This window comes from Buteo buteo, chromosome 17, assembly GCF_964188355.1.
Source record: "Buteo buteo chromosome 17, bButBut1.hap1.1, whole genome shotgun sequence".
Lineage (NCBI taxonomy): Eukaryota > Metazoa > Chordata > Aves > Accipitriformes > Accipitridae > Buteo > Buteo buteo.
In genome coordinates, this window is record NC_134187.1 from 30,825,101 (window position 1) to 30,841,193 (window position 16,093).

Sequence of the window (16,093 nt, forward strand, 5' to 3'; positions counted from 1 at the left end):
GCAGAGCCATGCAGATGGGAGCACCCCAGGGCCAGGCGGGATGTGAGGGGCCTCACCTGTGGGGACGAGAGGTGGGCAGGCCACGGGGTACAGCACCCAGACACCTCCACCTCCCATCGCACTCCCTGGGGCTCACTGTCCTCACATGCACCCCAGAAGGGGTGCGCAGGAGGCAGGTGCCTCCATCCCCTCCATGCCAGTGCTGCTCTTCTGGGATGATGTATGGATCCGGCACAAGACCAGTGGTATTTCAATTAATTTCTGGGCCTTGCAAAGACTCCTGACCTTTCACAAGAGGCAGAGAGAAATTGAGGTGATTAATCTGGCAGGTCAGGGTGGCTCCTCCACTCTGACACTCCCTGTATGTTACATGGGGTGGGTGGCAGACCCCTTTGCATAAACCAGCTGCAGAGGATTTAGCAGTGAGATGCCGGCAGAGTCACAGCCCCTCTCTGCAAACAGCTGGGTCACAACCAGGCTATGGGCACCAGGAACAGAAAAAACATGAGCAAGACCAAAGCCTAAACTCCTGCTCAGCAGCCTCCGAGCGCATGTTCCCCTGAGCACACACACCCGTGCCCACACCAAGTGAGCGTGCAGCAGGCAGCCCTCATGGCTGCACAGAAGCAGACACGGCCACCCAGCACCACCCATTCTCCCCCACGCAGGAAGGCTGCGGCACTCTTAACCCATTGCCCATCAGGTGCAGATGACTCTCCCTACCTCTGCTTGCCCCTCACATCTCACTCGCCATGTAGCTGCACCCACCTGGGGAAGGAGGAGGGCAGCAGGGGACTGGGCTGCACCCGGACGGGGAGGCTGCGAGGAGCACCTGGGCAGCCAGGATGCACATGGTGGAGCTGGGAGGGGGGAAGGGATTCACCTCTTAATTTCATATTAACTGCTGATCAATCCAATTAGATCCTCCACGTAATGAAGGCCATCTGCTTGGTAGGGCTGGGCCCAGCACTCCCTCCCCATCCTAAACCATGTGCTGCTATCCTGTGCAGTCCAGGAGTGCTGGCAGGGAAGGGGTCTGGGGATGGGAGGGTGATGAAAGGGGTTTTACCCCATTTTCCAGATGACTCTAATTAAGTTGTTCTCTTCAGCTGTTAAATTAGCTGGAGCACTCCCCCCTTCCCCTCCCTACTCTTCTCAGATGCAGCAAATCAGCTTCCCGCCCCGCCCCGCCCCCCCCCCCCCCACAGGGCTTTGCAAATAAATAAATAGACAGTCCCAGTAAAATTAACCATATGAGGAGCTGCAAATGAGGTGGAAAATTTTAATGGTTCTGCATTTAAAAGCTGTCTGACAGGAGGTAGGGACCTGAGTGAGCAGAGAGAAAACAGTCCTGGGAGCTGTGTATTGCCCCCCCCCCCAGGCTCCTCACTCCTTGATTTCCTTTATTCTCTGCTGTCCCGGAGCAGCGCATCTCTGAGCTGGTGTTTGAGATGCTGGGACTGGGGGAGGACCCCCAGTGTGGAGACCAGGCATCTGTGCCCCTGCCGCCCAACCTGCAGCAGCCTCTGGGACACCTCAGGGCCAGGAGACCCTGCAGCCCCTGGCCCTTTGCGGTGTCAGCAGGTCCTAGCGCAGGTTAACCTGGGCCAAGCCAGGTGGGTCAGGACGAGCGGATGACTGGGGTCGAGGGCCATAAACTCCCCAATTAGCTGGCAGCAAGCCCCCGGGTGAACAGTGTTCCAGGGACAGGTGGTGCCTGCTTCCCTGCTCCATCACCAGGAGCTGCTCCTGCTCCCGGGCACCAGCAGCCCCGACGCGGCCCACTTGGGCAAAGAAGGAGCGAGCCAGAGCCCCCCCAAAGCCGTGGGGGAAGCAGAGCTATATCTCCATGCCCCCACCCCATCACTCCAGCAGAAGCCTGTCCCTGCCAGCGCAGCCCCTGTGCGGACCCCTCGATGCATTTGTATCTCCTGATTATTCTGTGGGCAGCGGAGGCGGGGAGGGGGCAGCTGGGCCGGGCCTGGGGGGCCGCGAGAGCACGGGGACCCCTCCCCATGCCCCTGCCAGTGGTCTCCCCGGGGCAGCCCCGGTGGTGGGGTGCTGTAGCCCGGGGCAGGGCTGCGGCACCGGCTTGCACCCCCCGCCCCGGGAGGGGCCGGCAACACTACGACGCCCTCCTGGGGGGCTGGGCTCGGGGGGCCGCTCTGCCCTTGAATGCCCCCCGTCCCCTCCCCAGCTCGTCAGCGAGGGCCCGGCCGTGAATATTCACGGCAAGCGGCCGGTCCCGGGTGGCGGTGGGGGACAGGCAGCGACCCCCGGCCCGTCGCTCACGGGGCCCGGGGGCGGGGGCGACCCGCACCAGGGGTGGCGGGAGCCGGCGGGGGGGGCGTGGGCTGCCACGCGAGCCGCCCGCCAGGGGGCGCCGCGGCTTACCCCCCCCCCCCCGCCGCGCTCGCGGCGGCAGCCGGGATATTTGCATATCTTTGCATACGGAGAGGCCGCACGGCGCGCCAGCAGCGCCCCCGCCCGGCTCGCGGCGCAGAGCCGGAGGGGCCGGGGCAGCCCGGCGGCTGCCGCCCGAAGCGCACCGAGGCCGGTGCCGAGAGCCCCGCAGCGCGGGCGGCTCCGCCGAGGGCTGCGCCCGGCCCGGCCCGGCCCGGCCCGTTCCGCCGGGTTCCACGGCGATCGCGACCGCGCTGCGGCAGCCGCTGTGACCGGGCGGCCCCCGCCGAGCCGGGCCGCCCTGGACGAGGCTGCCTTGTCGCCATGGCGACGGTCGGCGCGCCGTACCGGCCCCCGTCGCCGTGGTGACCGCCGGCGTCACGGCTCCGGGACGTCACGGGCGGGCCGCCTCCACCGGGCTGCCCTCCCCTCCGGTCCGGCCCCGCCGCGGCCTGAGCCCGCGGCAGAGGCAGCGGGACCGGCGAGGTGTCCCGTCCCGGGGCGGGCGCTCCCCGGCCGCGCCGCCCGCCCGGGCACCTGTTCCTGGCTCGCTGCTCGCCCCTCCGCTTTCCAAGGACTCGTCCTCTCCCCGGGCCCCGTCACCTGTCGCCCGCGGACCCTATTCGGGCCCCGCCGGGCTCCGCGCCAGCGCTCGGCACCGCGGGCCGGCCGGCGCTGAGGGAGGGGCAGACCCGGGGCTGCAGAGGGGGGCTGGCTGGGGGGGGGGGGGCGGTCTGGGCCCCTTGCCCTCACGCCGCCCGTGCCCCGGCTGAGACCCGGTCGGCCTTCGGCTGTGGAAGCCCTACGCGGGGGTGTGGGTGCCGTGTTGGGGAGGGGGGTCGTACATGCACCCACGGGTGAGGCGCGGGCGTGTGCTGCACAGGGTGTCTGTCACACGAAGCGGGAAAGCACCCGCGCAGCCTCCTGGCCCGGTCCGCGGCAGCCCCACGGTCAGCCCCCCCCACCCCTGCCAGCAAATCCAAACCAGGGAGAGCTCAGGGTTGGGGAGCAGACATGTATTGCTAAAACACAGGATTACACAGCCCAGGGGAACGGGACAGGACCGCACCGACACTGCTGAGGCACCCAGCACCCACCACTCAGGCAGGGCGGACAGGGTAGCCTCCAAAGCGAGCCTGGGGGTGCCCCCTCCTTGCACCCAGTGTCTCTGAAGGCACCAAAAACCCCGCAGGGGAATCAGCCCGAGAGACGCCTCCCACACTCCTGGCCTGCTCTGGCCCGGGCAGAGACAGTCCCCAACGGAGACCCCATTGCTGCAGGCATCAGGGATGGGGGTGCCTGCCATCCCTGTCCCCGTCCCCATCCCTGCCTGGCTCAGGCTCAGCTCCCTGGAGCCAGGGTCCATCTGACCTCCCGGCTGGGGGGCCCTGGGACACTGCCCCACTCAGATCTCCTGCAGGAAGTCCACAGGGAAGAGCCCCACTTTGCGGCCGGTGTAGACTTTCACGTAACCGTTCACCTCCTCACCCTTCTGCACCACGATCTGGGGGTGAGAGGGGTGCGGGTGAGATTCCCAGGGCCCCACAGAACAGGGGGAAGGCGGCAACCCCCGGGGCGGGGGGGGGGGGGCTGGGCAGAGTGGGTCTTGTCCAAGGGGCTGGGGGAGGTGGGCAGCGTGGGGAAGGTAATGCAGGCCAGGGCAGAGAGCAGCTAGGGGGTGCAGCAGGGCACCAGGGCAGCTGTGATCAGCTGGGACCTGGAGGGAGGCTGGGGAAGAGACACAGGTGGGGGCTGAAGGACCACGGGCTGTGACCATGTCATCCCATCTCACCTGATCCTTCTTGAGCGTGATCTGCCCAATCTCCCGGTTGCCCACGAAGGAGCGTGTCACCTTGTGTACCCGCTCGCCTGCCCGTACCCGGATGATGAAGTTTGGAGGGAAGTAGCCAATTTTTTCACCAATCTTCCCCTGAAAGAAGTCAGTGGATGGGTGCGAGGTGGGGGTTGGAGCCAACCTGTATGATTCCCAGCTTCCCCCATGACAAACATCTTGCAGGTTGTGGGTTGGCATGAAGACACAGCAGATTTAGGGGGCTGTGTCACCCTCAGAGTGCAATTTGCCTTCCCAGCTGACCTCTCCTTTTGCTTTAAGCTCTGCATCTTTCCCCTCTGTGCTTGCAGGACACCAGCCTTACCCGCCACCACTCCTCATTGGAGTCATCAACCACTGTGATCTTCTCCCCCGGCCTGTGAAGGGAAGAAAGGGCTCAGTGTGAGGGGGGGGGGGGGGGCAGGGACCCCCTGCCATGGGAGACCCTGATGTTGGCAAGGAAAATTGCTCTTCCCACAGCACCAGCTCCTAGAGCCCTGTGTCAGGGGAGGTCAAAGAATGCACACAGCCCATGGGCTCATGGACAGACAGGTCCTGTATGTAAGCCGCTCAGCCTCAAGTCTGTGGCACAAGAAGTCAGTGGAACTGCATCAAGACAAACACCAGTAGCCTTGGAAATGAGGCTTGTGCCTAAAACCTGGCAGCTGGGAGAACTGGCTCAGTGACAGCCAGGGCCCCTGCTCAATGTGTAGCCCCTTGGGGCAGACAGAAAAGCCACAAAACCCAAACTACAGCCAGCATGGCTCCAATTTCTGCCTTCATTCATTCACAAACCCCTCCTGGTTGAGAGCCTCATTGTTGAGGTAAAGACTTCTCCCCCTCCCCACTGGACACACCACGACCTTCCCCTCATCACCCCTGTGCACACTACATGGCTGGGAACTTACGGGAAATCCAGGTCATCTTTCTCCAGGGCTTTGAAGCGATAAAGTGCCACAAAATAGTGAGACTGCAGATAGCCACCACGAATCCCTGGCTGTGGCTTCTTGTTCTGGGGAAGGAGGAGAGGGGTTCAGGGCCCCAGAGTGGCTGAGCACAGCCCCAGGGAGCCCAGCGGGGAGATCCCTGCAGCCTCTGCCCACGCTGCTCCAAGGCCAGGGGTCTTTGTGGTGTAGGATGAGGATGATGGCTACCTTGTCATCTGTTGGGCTCTTCTCAGTCTTCTTGTCCCCTTCGGAGGTGCCTGGAAATGGGAGGAGGGAGCTTGCATCTCTCCTGGTGCTGCCTCCCTGCCCTGGGACCAGCCTCCTCCCAAGGATCTCACGTGCCCAGGTCAACAAGGGAAAGCAGAGAGTGCCCCAGGGTGGAGACCTGAACTGAAAACCCCCTTTCTGCAGGGCAAACCCCCCTCTGGTAGGCCCCCCAAGTACAGTCTCCCCATCAGGCTCTCTCCCTGCCTCATGCTCCTGGCTGGAGCTCACTCCCCCCCCCCCCCCAGTTCCTTGGCCCTCACAGGCAGCCAACCCTGCTTCAGTCGCAACACTCACCACCCTCGGTTTTGCCCCCTTCTGGCTTCGTGGCCTCTGGTTCCTCATCCATCATAGCAGCCAAAGGCTGCAAGGCAGAGACAGAGAGCTGTCAGGGGGTGCAGAGTGGGCAGGGAGGTGGGGGGTGCAATGGGATGCAGGCTGTGCTGCCAGGACCCTGGGCATTTGGAGTGACAGGCTCACACCGCACTCACATTTTTCTTGTCATCCTGCCCTTTTTTGCGCTCCTTGTTGGCCATAATGACGCCTGTTCTCAGGGTCTCGAACACGGGGTCGCTCCTGTTGGCTGCTGCTGGGACACAGGGACAGCAAGATGGGTTCAGCTACAGGACGCGAGGAGATGGGGCACCCCGGCATGGGGACAATACTTACAGAGCAGCTCCTTGACACAGGCGTATTGCTGGTCACTGTAGAGAGGCGAGCTGTACGCCCGGCGAAACCCTGGGGGCTGGAAAAAAAAGAGGAGGTCAGAGCATCAACCATCACCCAGACCTCTGGGCTCTCCTGTGAGAGCTGAGGGGGGAGCAGGTGGATGCTGGGCACCCACAGGGTGACCACCCACAGCAGGGGGGCAATGCCTGGGTCCCCCCCCTCAGGGCCAGGAAGAGAGGTGGGTCATGGCCCCTGGGTCATGCCCACAGGGACCGAGCCAGCCGCCCCTGCCGCGGTGCTTTGGTCTTCCCTGCAAGGAGGTGCCCCAAGCCCGCGGCTGGTGAGAACACTCACGATTTTGCCAAAGCAGCGCTGCATCTCCACGTAGGACTGGCAGTGGTGGTGGATGTTGGTTTTGCAGTTCTTGCACCTCAGGCCAAATTTGTTGTTGACTGGCGGTGGGGGGGTGGGTGGAGGGGTGGAAAGGAGAGGCAATGTGACACTGCAGCTGTGGGGACAGCTGGGCTGGAGCCCTCACCAGCCTTGGCCCCCAGCCTTTGCCCTGACCATGGCCCCCAGCCCCAGCACCCTCAGGACTCACGGACAATCATGCGGGCACAAACATCACAGAACTTGGGCTTTTTGAAGTAATGATCTTTGAACTTGTGGGGTTTGTCATTGACAAGTTTCTGAGGCTCAGGAGGGGGCTCAGGCTCCTCTTCCTCCTCCTCCTCTTCCTCCTCCTCATAGATGTAGTAAATGGGTCCCCCTGAGGGGCTGACCAGCTCCCCATTGGGCTGAGGCTCTGGCGCTGTCTCCTCCTTGGGCTTTCGCTGGAAAAGTTGCTTCAGTTTCTGTAGCTGCTGGGGCAGGAAAGGATGTATTGCACACAGCAGGCTGGTGGGGTGAGGCAGGCAGGCATCCAGGGAAGCTGATGCCTGGCTCCCTGCCCCTTTGCTCTGACCTAGAGACTCCTTATTCCCCAAGTGGGAGGAGACCCCAGGCATCCTGGGGCAGAAATGCTGTGAGGGCAGGGACCCTTGTCCCAACCCCCAGTGAGGTCCCCACAAAGGGAGAAACTATGGCTACCATGTGGATGTGAGCACCCTGGGGAAAAGCCAGGCTGGGAAATGGCCACCCAGGGCCCTGCCGGATCAGGGTCTCACCAGGCATCCCTGGCCCCACAAAGACTCCTGGGGCTGAAGCAGAGATGATGCTAGAAAGGTGGCTTCCCCCACCCACCCAAGCTGCCCTGTGGACACCCACTTACCCGGCTCTTGGGTTTCCCACCTGAAGCAGGTGAAGCTGGTGGCTCTGGCACTTCCTTCTCTGTCATGCTATGAGGGGGAAAAGAGAGACGACACGTTGGCTGGGGCTGTTCCCACTGCAGGTGCCCGGTGGAGGCAGAAACAGCCAGACCTTGCTGGATGGGAAGCATCTCCCGAGCCAGTGCCTCCCACTGCCCCAGCAGCACCACCTCCTGCCACCCTGCCTGCAGCTCCTGCCCCAGCAAGGGCCGGTTCTGCTGCGGGGACGTCCCGGGGCCCCGGGGGTACCCAGTGGGCCCTGCTGCGCAGGCTGGAGAGCGGCAGGCTCCCAGCCCAGCGTGCGCAGCGCTGCTGCTTGCTTGGTGGACATGGTGCCCAGTGCTGCGAGCCAGACCCTGGGCTACCTGCACGTGTCTAGGGCATCTACTCTGTCTAGACATCTCCATCTCACGATTAAACTGCAAATAGGGCCACTCTTGGCCCCCTAGGACAAGCATGCCTATAAACACTGTCTGGCATCACCACGCAGCCCTGCTTTCTTCTCCACAGAAGCCCCATGCTACCACGGGGGCAGGATCTGCTCCTGCATCCCCCAAAACATGCCTGATTCCACCTTTGACTGTCAACCATCCCCACAGTCCTACCCAGACATGACTATTTTTGGTGATACCTAACAGGAGGCCCCCCCATGCCCTCATGGAAACCGACCAGGATGACCATCAGGGAAACAGCGATGTGGGCTGGGGAGTCCTGGGGCAAGGGGTGCCGCAGAAGCAGAGACCCCTGGGGTCTTGCAGAAATGTGGGTGGAGCACGGGCCCACAGGGGTCAGCGGCCACAATGAGGGGGAGCCGCGCACAGAAACACACTTACGCCGCGTTTGGAGCTCTTGTCCTGTGATGAAAATCCCTGGAAAGGGTGGCTGACGTTGGGGATCCTGTTGCCTGCGGAGCCCCCAGCCCTCTGTGCCGGGTGCGCAGGGAGGGGGGCAGCCGCCCCAGTCCCCGTGGAGAGCGGGAGTGACAGCCCAGAGGGGAACGGACAGCTGAGCGCTGGCGGAGGCTGACGCTGAGAAATTGGAGCCCATGCATGAGCCAGGAGGGGAGCGGGGTGGAGAGGAGCCACTGGCTATTTGCGTTAGTGGGTTGCTGGGCGTGCCAGAGGCCCACCCACCCCCTGGCATGGGGCAGGGGCAGAGCAGGGGCACACCAAGTTCTCCAGCCATGATGTCTCGTTTGCGCTTGCATTTGAGGCCCCTGCAGCTGGGAGGGGAAAAGGAAAGAGTGGCAGCAGTGGGGTCTTTCGTGGGGCAGCTGCCCCATACCCTCTGGCGGCAAATCCTGCTGGTCTGCTCTCCACTGAAAGAGAGAGCTGGGGACCCCATCGCTGTCATGCTGCCCTGCAGTGGGTGCCAGGTCCCTGGAGCCGGACAGGCACCCCAGTGCCAGAGTCCCCGGACCTATGTACCTGCCAGGCTGTGGGTGGCAGTGGGGCAGGAGTTTGCACCAAGCCTGGGGTTGCAGCCCACCCCTTCCAGGCAGCTCTTACCTCTCCAATTGCACCTGCTCTTGAAGGTAGCATCCAGATGCTGCAAGAGGCTCCAGCTGCTGTGTGCAATGCCATGGTGAGGGTGGTGCCAGCCCAACTTCTGTACCCACAGGGCAGGAGGAGACAGTCATACCTGTGCCTATCAGCTCAAGGGCTGATGCTCCCATGTAATCAGGAGGAATAGGTTGCTTCCTGGCAGGGGGTATAGCTGGGGACACCCTGAGACCCCGTTCTTGCCATTGCACAGCTGCATGGGGCCAGCAGCTGGGAAAAGAGGCTATGAATATCTGATGGGGGGGACCAGCTCCAGGTCAAAGTGCTCAGTGCTCCTCTCCCAGTCTCAGCTCCCAGCCTTGTCAAGCCATAAGCTCGCAGCCCTTGCACATGCCAAGCATAGGGGCAGGACCTGGGCAGAACACATCCTTCGAGTGCCCCTTCTGCTCCCTGGCTGTCATCTCACCCTGAAGAGGCAGCACAGACAGCCCCTAGTACTGGTACTGGCAGAGAACGGGAAAGCAGCGTTAAAGTGATGGACAAGTTTTCTTTTTATATTTAAAAACAACCCCCCAAATAAAATAAAACCAAAAATACCCCCCAAATAATAATCAGATTAAATAAAATGTGCAGTGAACATACCAATCAACACCTGTATGTGCGGTTCAACACAGTGCTTAACAAAACAATATACACAGGGTAAGGTGGGCGGGCATGGGCATCACTCAAAAAATAATAATAATAATAAAAAAAAAATCAATTTCTTATCTCTTAATTATGTCCATATAAATATATCCAGGAAGGAGGGCGAGAGGAAGGGAGGGCAGAAAGGAAAAGAGAAGGCAGAGGGAAGTGCCCGCAGTCCAGTGTGCTCTGTGCCCATGCGTGAGCCCTACTGTGAGCTGGCACGCTCCAGCACCCGCAAGTCGTAGTTCTTTTTGGCCACACGCAGCTTGAAGCGGCTGAGGGAGTTGTTGAGGCGGAGGGAGGCATTCTGGGCAGCCAGCGGGCTGGGGAACACGGCCACGATGGTGTATAAGGCAGCAAGGTCACTGTGCCTGCCGTTCTCTGGAGTCCCATTGTTGTCCCCGCCACCTCCATCTCCACGGCGCCCCTGAGTCTCTTTGAGCCACTGGATTTTGGCACCAGCCATGGCGAGCTGGGTGAAGAGCTTGTCAGCTTCTGTCCGTGTGATGCCCTCTGGCAGGTCTGTCACCTCCAGCACTCGACCCAGCACTGCAGTGGAAAGATGGCACATGTCAGCAGCAGCAGCTGATTCTTGGGTGGCAACTGCACAGCGAGAGCTGATGTGTGGGCTCCTCACCAGCTCTGGGGTTGGAGCAGTCACCTCTACTTTGCCCATGAAAGCAGTGCTTTGCTAAGCTGCCCCTACATTAGGAATGTATTTTTTTAAGCCTGTTACTTCTTCCCCCCCCCCAAACTGCCCCTACCATTCTGCTCCCTACAGTACCCCATCCCGATCCTTTCTGATACCCACATCCTGGTCCCCACATGGCCTGCTTTAAGTGGAGACTGGTATTTCCCATTTGCCCAGGGCTCCAGCAACACCAAGTCCTCCTTGCTTCCTTTGCTTTTCGGTTAGGGCTTTCCCAGGTGCTCTGCCCTGTCTCCTTACCCTGATCCTTGGGTAACAGGATTGGGAGCTAACCCAGCTCTCCTGCCCTCTGTCCCTGGAAGGGAGAAAGACAGGCTGCACCCATGAAGGGTGTTGACATGTATGGATCCTGAATGCAACACTGCCCTGTGTGCTTCACCCACCGGGAGGATCCTCTCGTGCGCCAGGCCAGTGTCATGCCAACACCTTTGCCTCTGGTCTGTGGTACCCAACCACTTCTGCTGCCTCCTGGCTCCAGCCCTGGGTTTTGGGCTTAGCAGAGGACTGGCTGAATGGATTCTTTGCTAATATTAACGTGGCATGTAATAAACATGCCAGCTGCAGGGAGGGGGGCAGCTCTCCAGCAAGCAGCTCTTAAAGGGCCCCCTGCAACCAGCTGCTGTTATTGGTGGTGACATGGAGATGACACGGGGGACAGGTCTGAAGCCTCCAGAGAGCCAGTGAAGACTGCTTCCCTTCCAGGCTGTCTGGCTCATACCCAACTAGCCAGTCTTGTATTGCTGTGGGGACAAGCCAGAGATGTGCCTCTCCTTCCCTCCCTGATGACCAAGTGGCAACCCCCCAGGACGAGGTACAGACAGTCCTTTCCCCTTTGGAGAGAAATGATCCACTGGGGATTTCAGCCCTCACAGGCACCCCTGGAAGATCCCAAAGCCCTTTATAAAGATGAGGGCTCTGCAGCTCCTGGCCTCGCTGGGAAATGGAAGCATGAGAGGGAAGGGTCACTTGGGAGGGCAACGGTGGGAACAGGATCTCAGGGGTCTGGACACTCACTTTCTGCTGACAAAGAGGAATAAAATCCCAGAAGTTCTGCCAGCTCCACCCGCTCCATCATTTCAACCCCCATAGAGGCAGGAATAGAGCCCAGGTGTCCTGGTACTCATCACCGACTCTCCCAACAATTTCTTCCCACTCTTCCTTAAAAGCTTTGCTTAGTGCAGGCAGTGTTTACTGGGTTCCCGAGCAACCCCTGTCCTCCTACCTCCCAATGGGCACAGCTGACTGGGACTGGCTCTGCTGCACCTACCCCCAAGCCAGGCCTCATGTGGGCTGCAGGGGGCCTGTGTTTGTGTGTGTGGAGGAGGTGGTGGCAGGCAGGAACTGCTCTCCACAACCACCCCCAGCAATGGGTTCTGTGGGATGCTGGTGTGGGCAGAGATGGCATCTGGAGTCTCTGCCAATGCCAGCCATGCCCATGCAGTAGGGACTAGTCAGAGGACAAAGGGGGAACTGCTTGAGGAGGGTCACTTGCCTACATCACTTGTCCCAAGGTCAGTGGATGCTGACTTGAGGGCCTGTCTCTTGCTCCGGTTTCCATGTTTCATTCCAGTCTGCCCCTTAAAGAATAAAAATGGCAGCGTGTCACCTGAGGAGACACGGTGGCCTCATAGTGCCCATAGAGCATCCTGGGAGTTGGGGCGAAGACCGAACTTGACGAGGCCATGGCTGTGAAGGGGAGTGAAAACACCTGGATGAACCTCACACCCCCTGAGACCTTTGAGGTGACACCATGCTTGGGTAAGTTAGATGAGATCAAGGTGCAGCCATGGTCCCAGGACACTCAAAGGACTTGGGGCTGACACTGCTTCTGGGCAAAGCTGGGAGCAGGATGAAGTTTTAGCCCAGTGCCAGACTCTAGGGAAATCCACTTACAACAGCAGTTCTGCCAGATGAATAGCGAGAGTGTGGGATAGGCAGCCTGCTATCTAATCAAGGGGTGTCCCAGCACAGAGCAGAGTGTGAAACTCACTTCTTAACTACTCCTGGGCCCTGCCCAGAGAGGGGTCGTCTGGGGGGAGAGGAGAGGGACGGTCTTGCTCTGCTCCCGGAACAGTGAAAGTGTGTGTGGATGGGGGTTTGGCCCAATTTTACCTGGTGTGCATTGTAGTTGGGCTGGCTGTGGAGCAGTGGTGGGGGACAGATAGACAGATTATACTGCAGCGGCTGGCCCAGCAATGAGTAGCGCCCATCGCCTGCAAAAAGGAAGCAAATGCTTGAAGAGGTCTGAAGAAATCTCAGGAAAGACCCAGACCTATGCTGTCCCCACTCCTTCCTCTTACCTTGTGCCGGGCCCATGGGCCGGGGGAACTGTGTGAGGACAGGGAGGGGGCTCAGCCCCGTGCAGACACTGTTGAGGTTGGTGACAGGAGACGGCGTCGGGGATTGGGTGGGGGACGTGATGGGGCTGTTCAGCTGGGTGCTGGCCTAGGGGAGGGAGAGCATTAGACAGACCCAGTGCTTGTGACCGGTCCCACGCCTGTCTCACTACCATGGGAAGACCCCACTCCCACCTCCCAGCCCATCCAGACAGCACATATGCTGGGGTCCTCTCTCTCCCACCAGGCTGCTCTCAAAGGATGAGCCGCCTTCTTCCCAGTCCTCTCAATACCTGAGCACTGGTGTCTGGGTTGTACAGGTCTCCTGGCTTCTGCCCCCGCTGGTCCAGGCTGTAGTACTTACAGTGGCTCCACTGCACCACAGGGGGATTCTGGGGGGCCTGGGGGCCATTGGGTACATTCAGCTGCATCACAACCACACCAGGGCCTGATGGAGACACCCCTGGGGAGAGATGACAGCAGCAACATTGCCTGGGCTCTGCGCACTGCTGCTGCTTGCTGTGGGACAAGAGGCAGCCTGCCTGTCTGTGCAACTTTGCACTCTTCCCTATAACACCCCCTCCGTACTCTCTCCTCTGCCGCTCCTGCCTGCCCAGGTGGACTGAAGAAAGGCCCCACCAAGACCCAGTTGGGATCCCTCTCTGATATCACAGCTTACATCAGAGAGTGATGACTTTTAATCCAGGAGAAATGTGAGCAGAGGGGACAAGTTGAAGGTGACTCGGGTGACCTCTCTGAGCACCACAGCAAAACTTCAGGCAAAGGATGTAATCACAGAGCTAGGCGCAAAGCTCGAGTATCCCGGTTCCAGTTCTTGCACCAACTTACCAGGCCCCAGCTCACTTCCCTGCAGCTGGGACGGGATGCAGGAATCCCGATGCTCTTCTCGCCCACGGTGCTCCCCAGCCCCGTGAGCTGCCCCGCTGACACTAAGCCGCGTTGCCAGCAGAGGGAGTCCGCAGCCCACGGCAGCTCCCTCTGCCTGCTCCTACCCTGCCTGCCCACTACGGCAAGGAGATACCAGGGGAGCAAAATCACTGTGCCACACCCTGATAATTCCCAGTAGGCCGTGGGATGGGTCAGACTAAGCAAACCCATTGCACAGAAGCTGCCAGACTTGGCTGTGAATTGGCAGCTCCGTTCGCCGCAGCCCCTACAAAACCTGATCCAATCTGTGCAGAATCAGTGGCAGCCCTGACCGGTGGCCCCTCTTACCTGAATACTGCTGCTGCATCTGTGGCGGGCTGCAGGGTGATGGAGACTGTGGCATCTGATACTGTTCAGAGCCGGGTGGCTGAAGGAACCCCACCGAAGGGCTGTGAAGCAGAGAGTGCTCCGGTGAGGTGCTGGGGATGGCGAGAAACAGCCTGCCCGTCTGTGCAGGCAACCACCAGCTCCCTCAGTACTTGAGATGGCTGGAAACACAGCTGCCTCTGGAGAAGCACGCTGCAGGACAGCTGTGTCCAGGAAGTGCTAACCACGGCAGCTAGGACTGGGCAAGCTCAAGAGATGACCAGCATCTACGGTGCCCAGCCAACTCCTCTAGCTGCACGAGTAGGATGCTACGCCCTTTCAGTAGGGCAGTGGGACCCCTTTCTCCCCAAGACAGGTCAGAGATACACAGGCTTTACCTGGTGCCGTTCTGCTGGGCAGTTGGGATGACGCTGTAGTAGATGGGTACCCCTCCAGTCTGAAGCCCCCCTTGAACAGACTGGCTGGCTGGTACAAGCACTGGCTGCTGGAAGGGCTGCTGGACCACACTCTGGGACTCATTGGCCACGGGAACCTGTGCAGGGAGGAAAGAAACAGCCCTATGGAATGACAGTAACACAGAGCAGGAGCAGGGAGAACTGGCCCCAGAGAGACACCAGCGAGGCCCATACAAGGTAGAAGAGATGCCAGATGGTTGTCTACTGCAGCCCAGAGCAATCTTGCCCAGGCAAGGGCAGGCCTCCCAGCCCTCCTTCTCAAGACATGTCCCACACAGATTCAAATGTGGATGTGCCCTCCCCAAGCTGGCAAGCATGCACTACTTTCTCAGCGTAAGTCTCCACCTTTAGCCCCATCACTCAGACACAAGAACAGGGTGCTTCCTGCAAGGCCTGTACAAGCTGAGGCCACCTCCCCAGCAGCCCCTCGTTGAAAAGCAACCGATGCCTACCTGGTACGAAGGCAGTGGAGTGTACTGGACCATCAGGCCTTGCATCTGGCTCCCCATACTGCTCCTCTGGCTGCTGAGAAGGCCAGGGGGCTGCGCCTGCTGCACTCCCATCATACTCTGCATCTGGCCCCCCATGCTGTTCCTCTGGCTGTTGAGGAGCCCAGGGGGCTGCGCCTGCTGCACTCCCATCACACCTTGGTATGTTTGCTGCTGGTTGGACATCATTGGCTGTAAACCTGTCAGAACATGGCTTAAATGGAGCAGCTTCCCAGCTGGCCACAGCCTGAGATTTGGCATATAAGGGCTCAAATCCTGCTTTGCCCCCACCTCTTGCTAAAGAGTGAGAAAAGGGCTTCCCTTACGGCAGATGTAAAAAGACCTGAAGGAAGCTCCTGGCTTTAAATCCACCTTGCAGCACCTCAGTGCATGCTGCATGCTACATGCTGAGAGGGAGGGAAAAGACTAAAACAGCCTTTGCAGCCAGGCTGAGTTGCAACTTTCCTTTGCACAGTCAAGAGGCACTCTACAGTCTGCAAGTCCGTCAAAGAGTGGGAGACAGGGAAGAGCAGGCTGGCCCCAAACAACACATGGGAGATCCTTAAGAGCCAACAAGAGTGGCAGGGAAGGGAAACATGCCCCGTCCCCCCTTCTACACCCCCTTACCAGGCTGCTGGGACTGCTGGGGGAGCTGCTGAGTGCGCTGGGAGCTGTAGGCCACTGGGTGACTGAGAGATCGGTATTGCTGGCTGGAGTTCGGGTACTGCCCAGGAGGGTAGTAAGAAACCTGAATCTATCAGAATCAAGAAAACATGGTGATGAGAACACAAGAGGGAGTGAGACCAAGAAAGCTGGTCCCCCAGGACCAGTTTTCTCTCTCACCTGGACTGGTTTCTGCCGAAGGAAACCAACCAGGGTTTTGCCTCTGGCCAGATGATAGCTCTTCAGGAAACCACAGACCCTTCCCACTCCTCCCAGCCTCCACATCCAAGCCTTTCCCAGCACAGTAGTGCAAAAGCACAGTAGGCACAATTCTCATCACAGCTCAGGGGATCAATCCTAGAGGTCATAAAGCCCTGCAGGACCCCGAAGACAGCTTAGAGGTGTCAGCCCTGAATCTAGTCACTGTCCCTCCCCCAACACTATGAGGCAGGAATTGCCAGAGGGATCCCCAGATAAGTGCCCTGTGAGCTCAGAGGGACAAGGGGGCAGAGATTACGCTATGCCTAGCAAGGGTGCGTGCCGACCTGGAGCTTGGA

The 16,093-nt window shown here is 60.0% G+C and overlaps 2 protein-coding genes across 28 annotated transcripts in view; both read right to left on the minus strand.

Moving 5' to 3' along the window:
- Positions 1 to 3,382: 3,382 nt before the first annotated feature.
- STAC3 (SH3 and cysteine rich domain 3) lies at positions 3,383 to 9,019 on the minus strand. Of its 6 annotated transcripts, none has more exons than XM_075049744.1 (13): positions 8,930 to 9,019; positions 8,255 to 8,643; positions 7,385 to 7,451; positions 6,716 to 6,977; positions 6,469 to 6,566; positions 6,115 to 6,190; positions 5,937 to 6,034; positions 5,743 to 5,809; positions 5,389 to 5,438; positions 5,143 to 5,246; positions 4,560 to 4,611; positions 4,196 to 4,333; positions 3,383 to 3,907 (listed from the first exon to the last, which is right to left on the minus strand). In XM_075049744.1, the coding sequence occupies exons 1-13, from the start codon at positions 9,002 to 9,004 to the stop codon at positions 3,809 to 3,811; spliced, it is 1,575 nt and encodes a 524-aa protein (XP_074905845.1). In that variant the 5' UTR covers positions 9,005 to 9,019; the 3' UTR covers positions 3,383 to 3,808. The 6 variants fall into 6 exon arrangements, with proteins under 6 accessions (XP_074905845.1, XP_074905847.1, XP_074905846.1 ...); XM_075049746.1 differs by having other exon boundaries at positions 3,384 to 3,907; positions 6,716 to 6,974; XM_075049745.1 differs by having other exon boundaries at positions 3,384 to 3,907; positions 5,937 to 6,031.
- A 437-nt stretch (positions 9,020 to 9,456) lies between these two features.
- R3HDM2 (R3H domain containing 2) overlaps positions 9,457 to 16,093 on the minus strand; it is a 60,213-nt gene continuing 53,576 nt past the window's right edge. For 21 of the 22 annotated variants that reach the window (XM_075049734.1, XM_075049735.1, XM_075049733.1 and 18 more), the window contains 9 exons: positions 15,501 to 15,627; positions 14,838 to 15,073; positions 14,308 to 14,462; positions 13,892 to 13,992; positions 12,949 to 13,118; positions 12,620 to 12,764; positions 12,432 to 12,532; positions 11,812 to 11,896; positions 9,457 to 10,159 (listed from right to left, as the gene is read on the minus strand). In XM_075049734.1, the coding sequence (XP_074905835.1) occupies positions 9,816 to 10,159; positions 11,812 to 11,896; positions 12,432 to 12,532; positions 12,620 to 12,764; positions 12,949 to 13,118; positions 13,892 to 13,992; positions 14,308 to 14,462; positions 14,838 to 15,073; positions 15,501 to 15,627 (1,464 nt within the window). In that variant the 3' untranslated portion in view covers positions 9,457 to 9,815. The remainder of the gene's footprint in view (positions 10,160 to 11,811; positions 11,897 to 12,431; positions 12,533 to 12,619; positions 12,765 to 12,948; positions 13,119 to 13,891; positions 13,993 to 14,307; positions 14,463 to 14,837; positions 15,074 to 15,500; positions 15,628 to 16,093) is intronic. The other variant, XM_075049739.1, reaches the window with a different exon arrangement.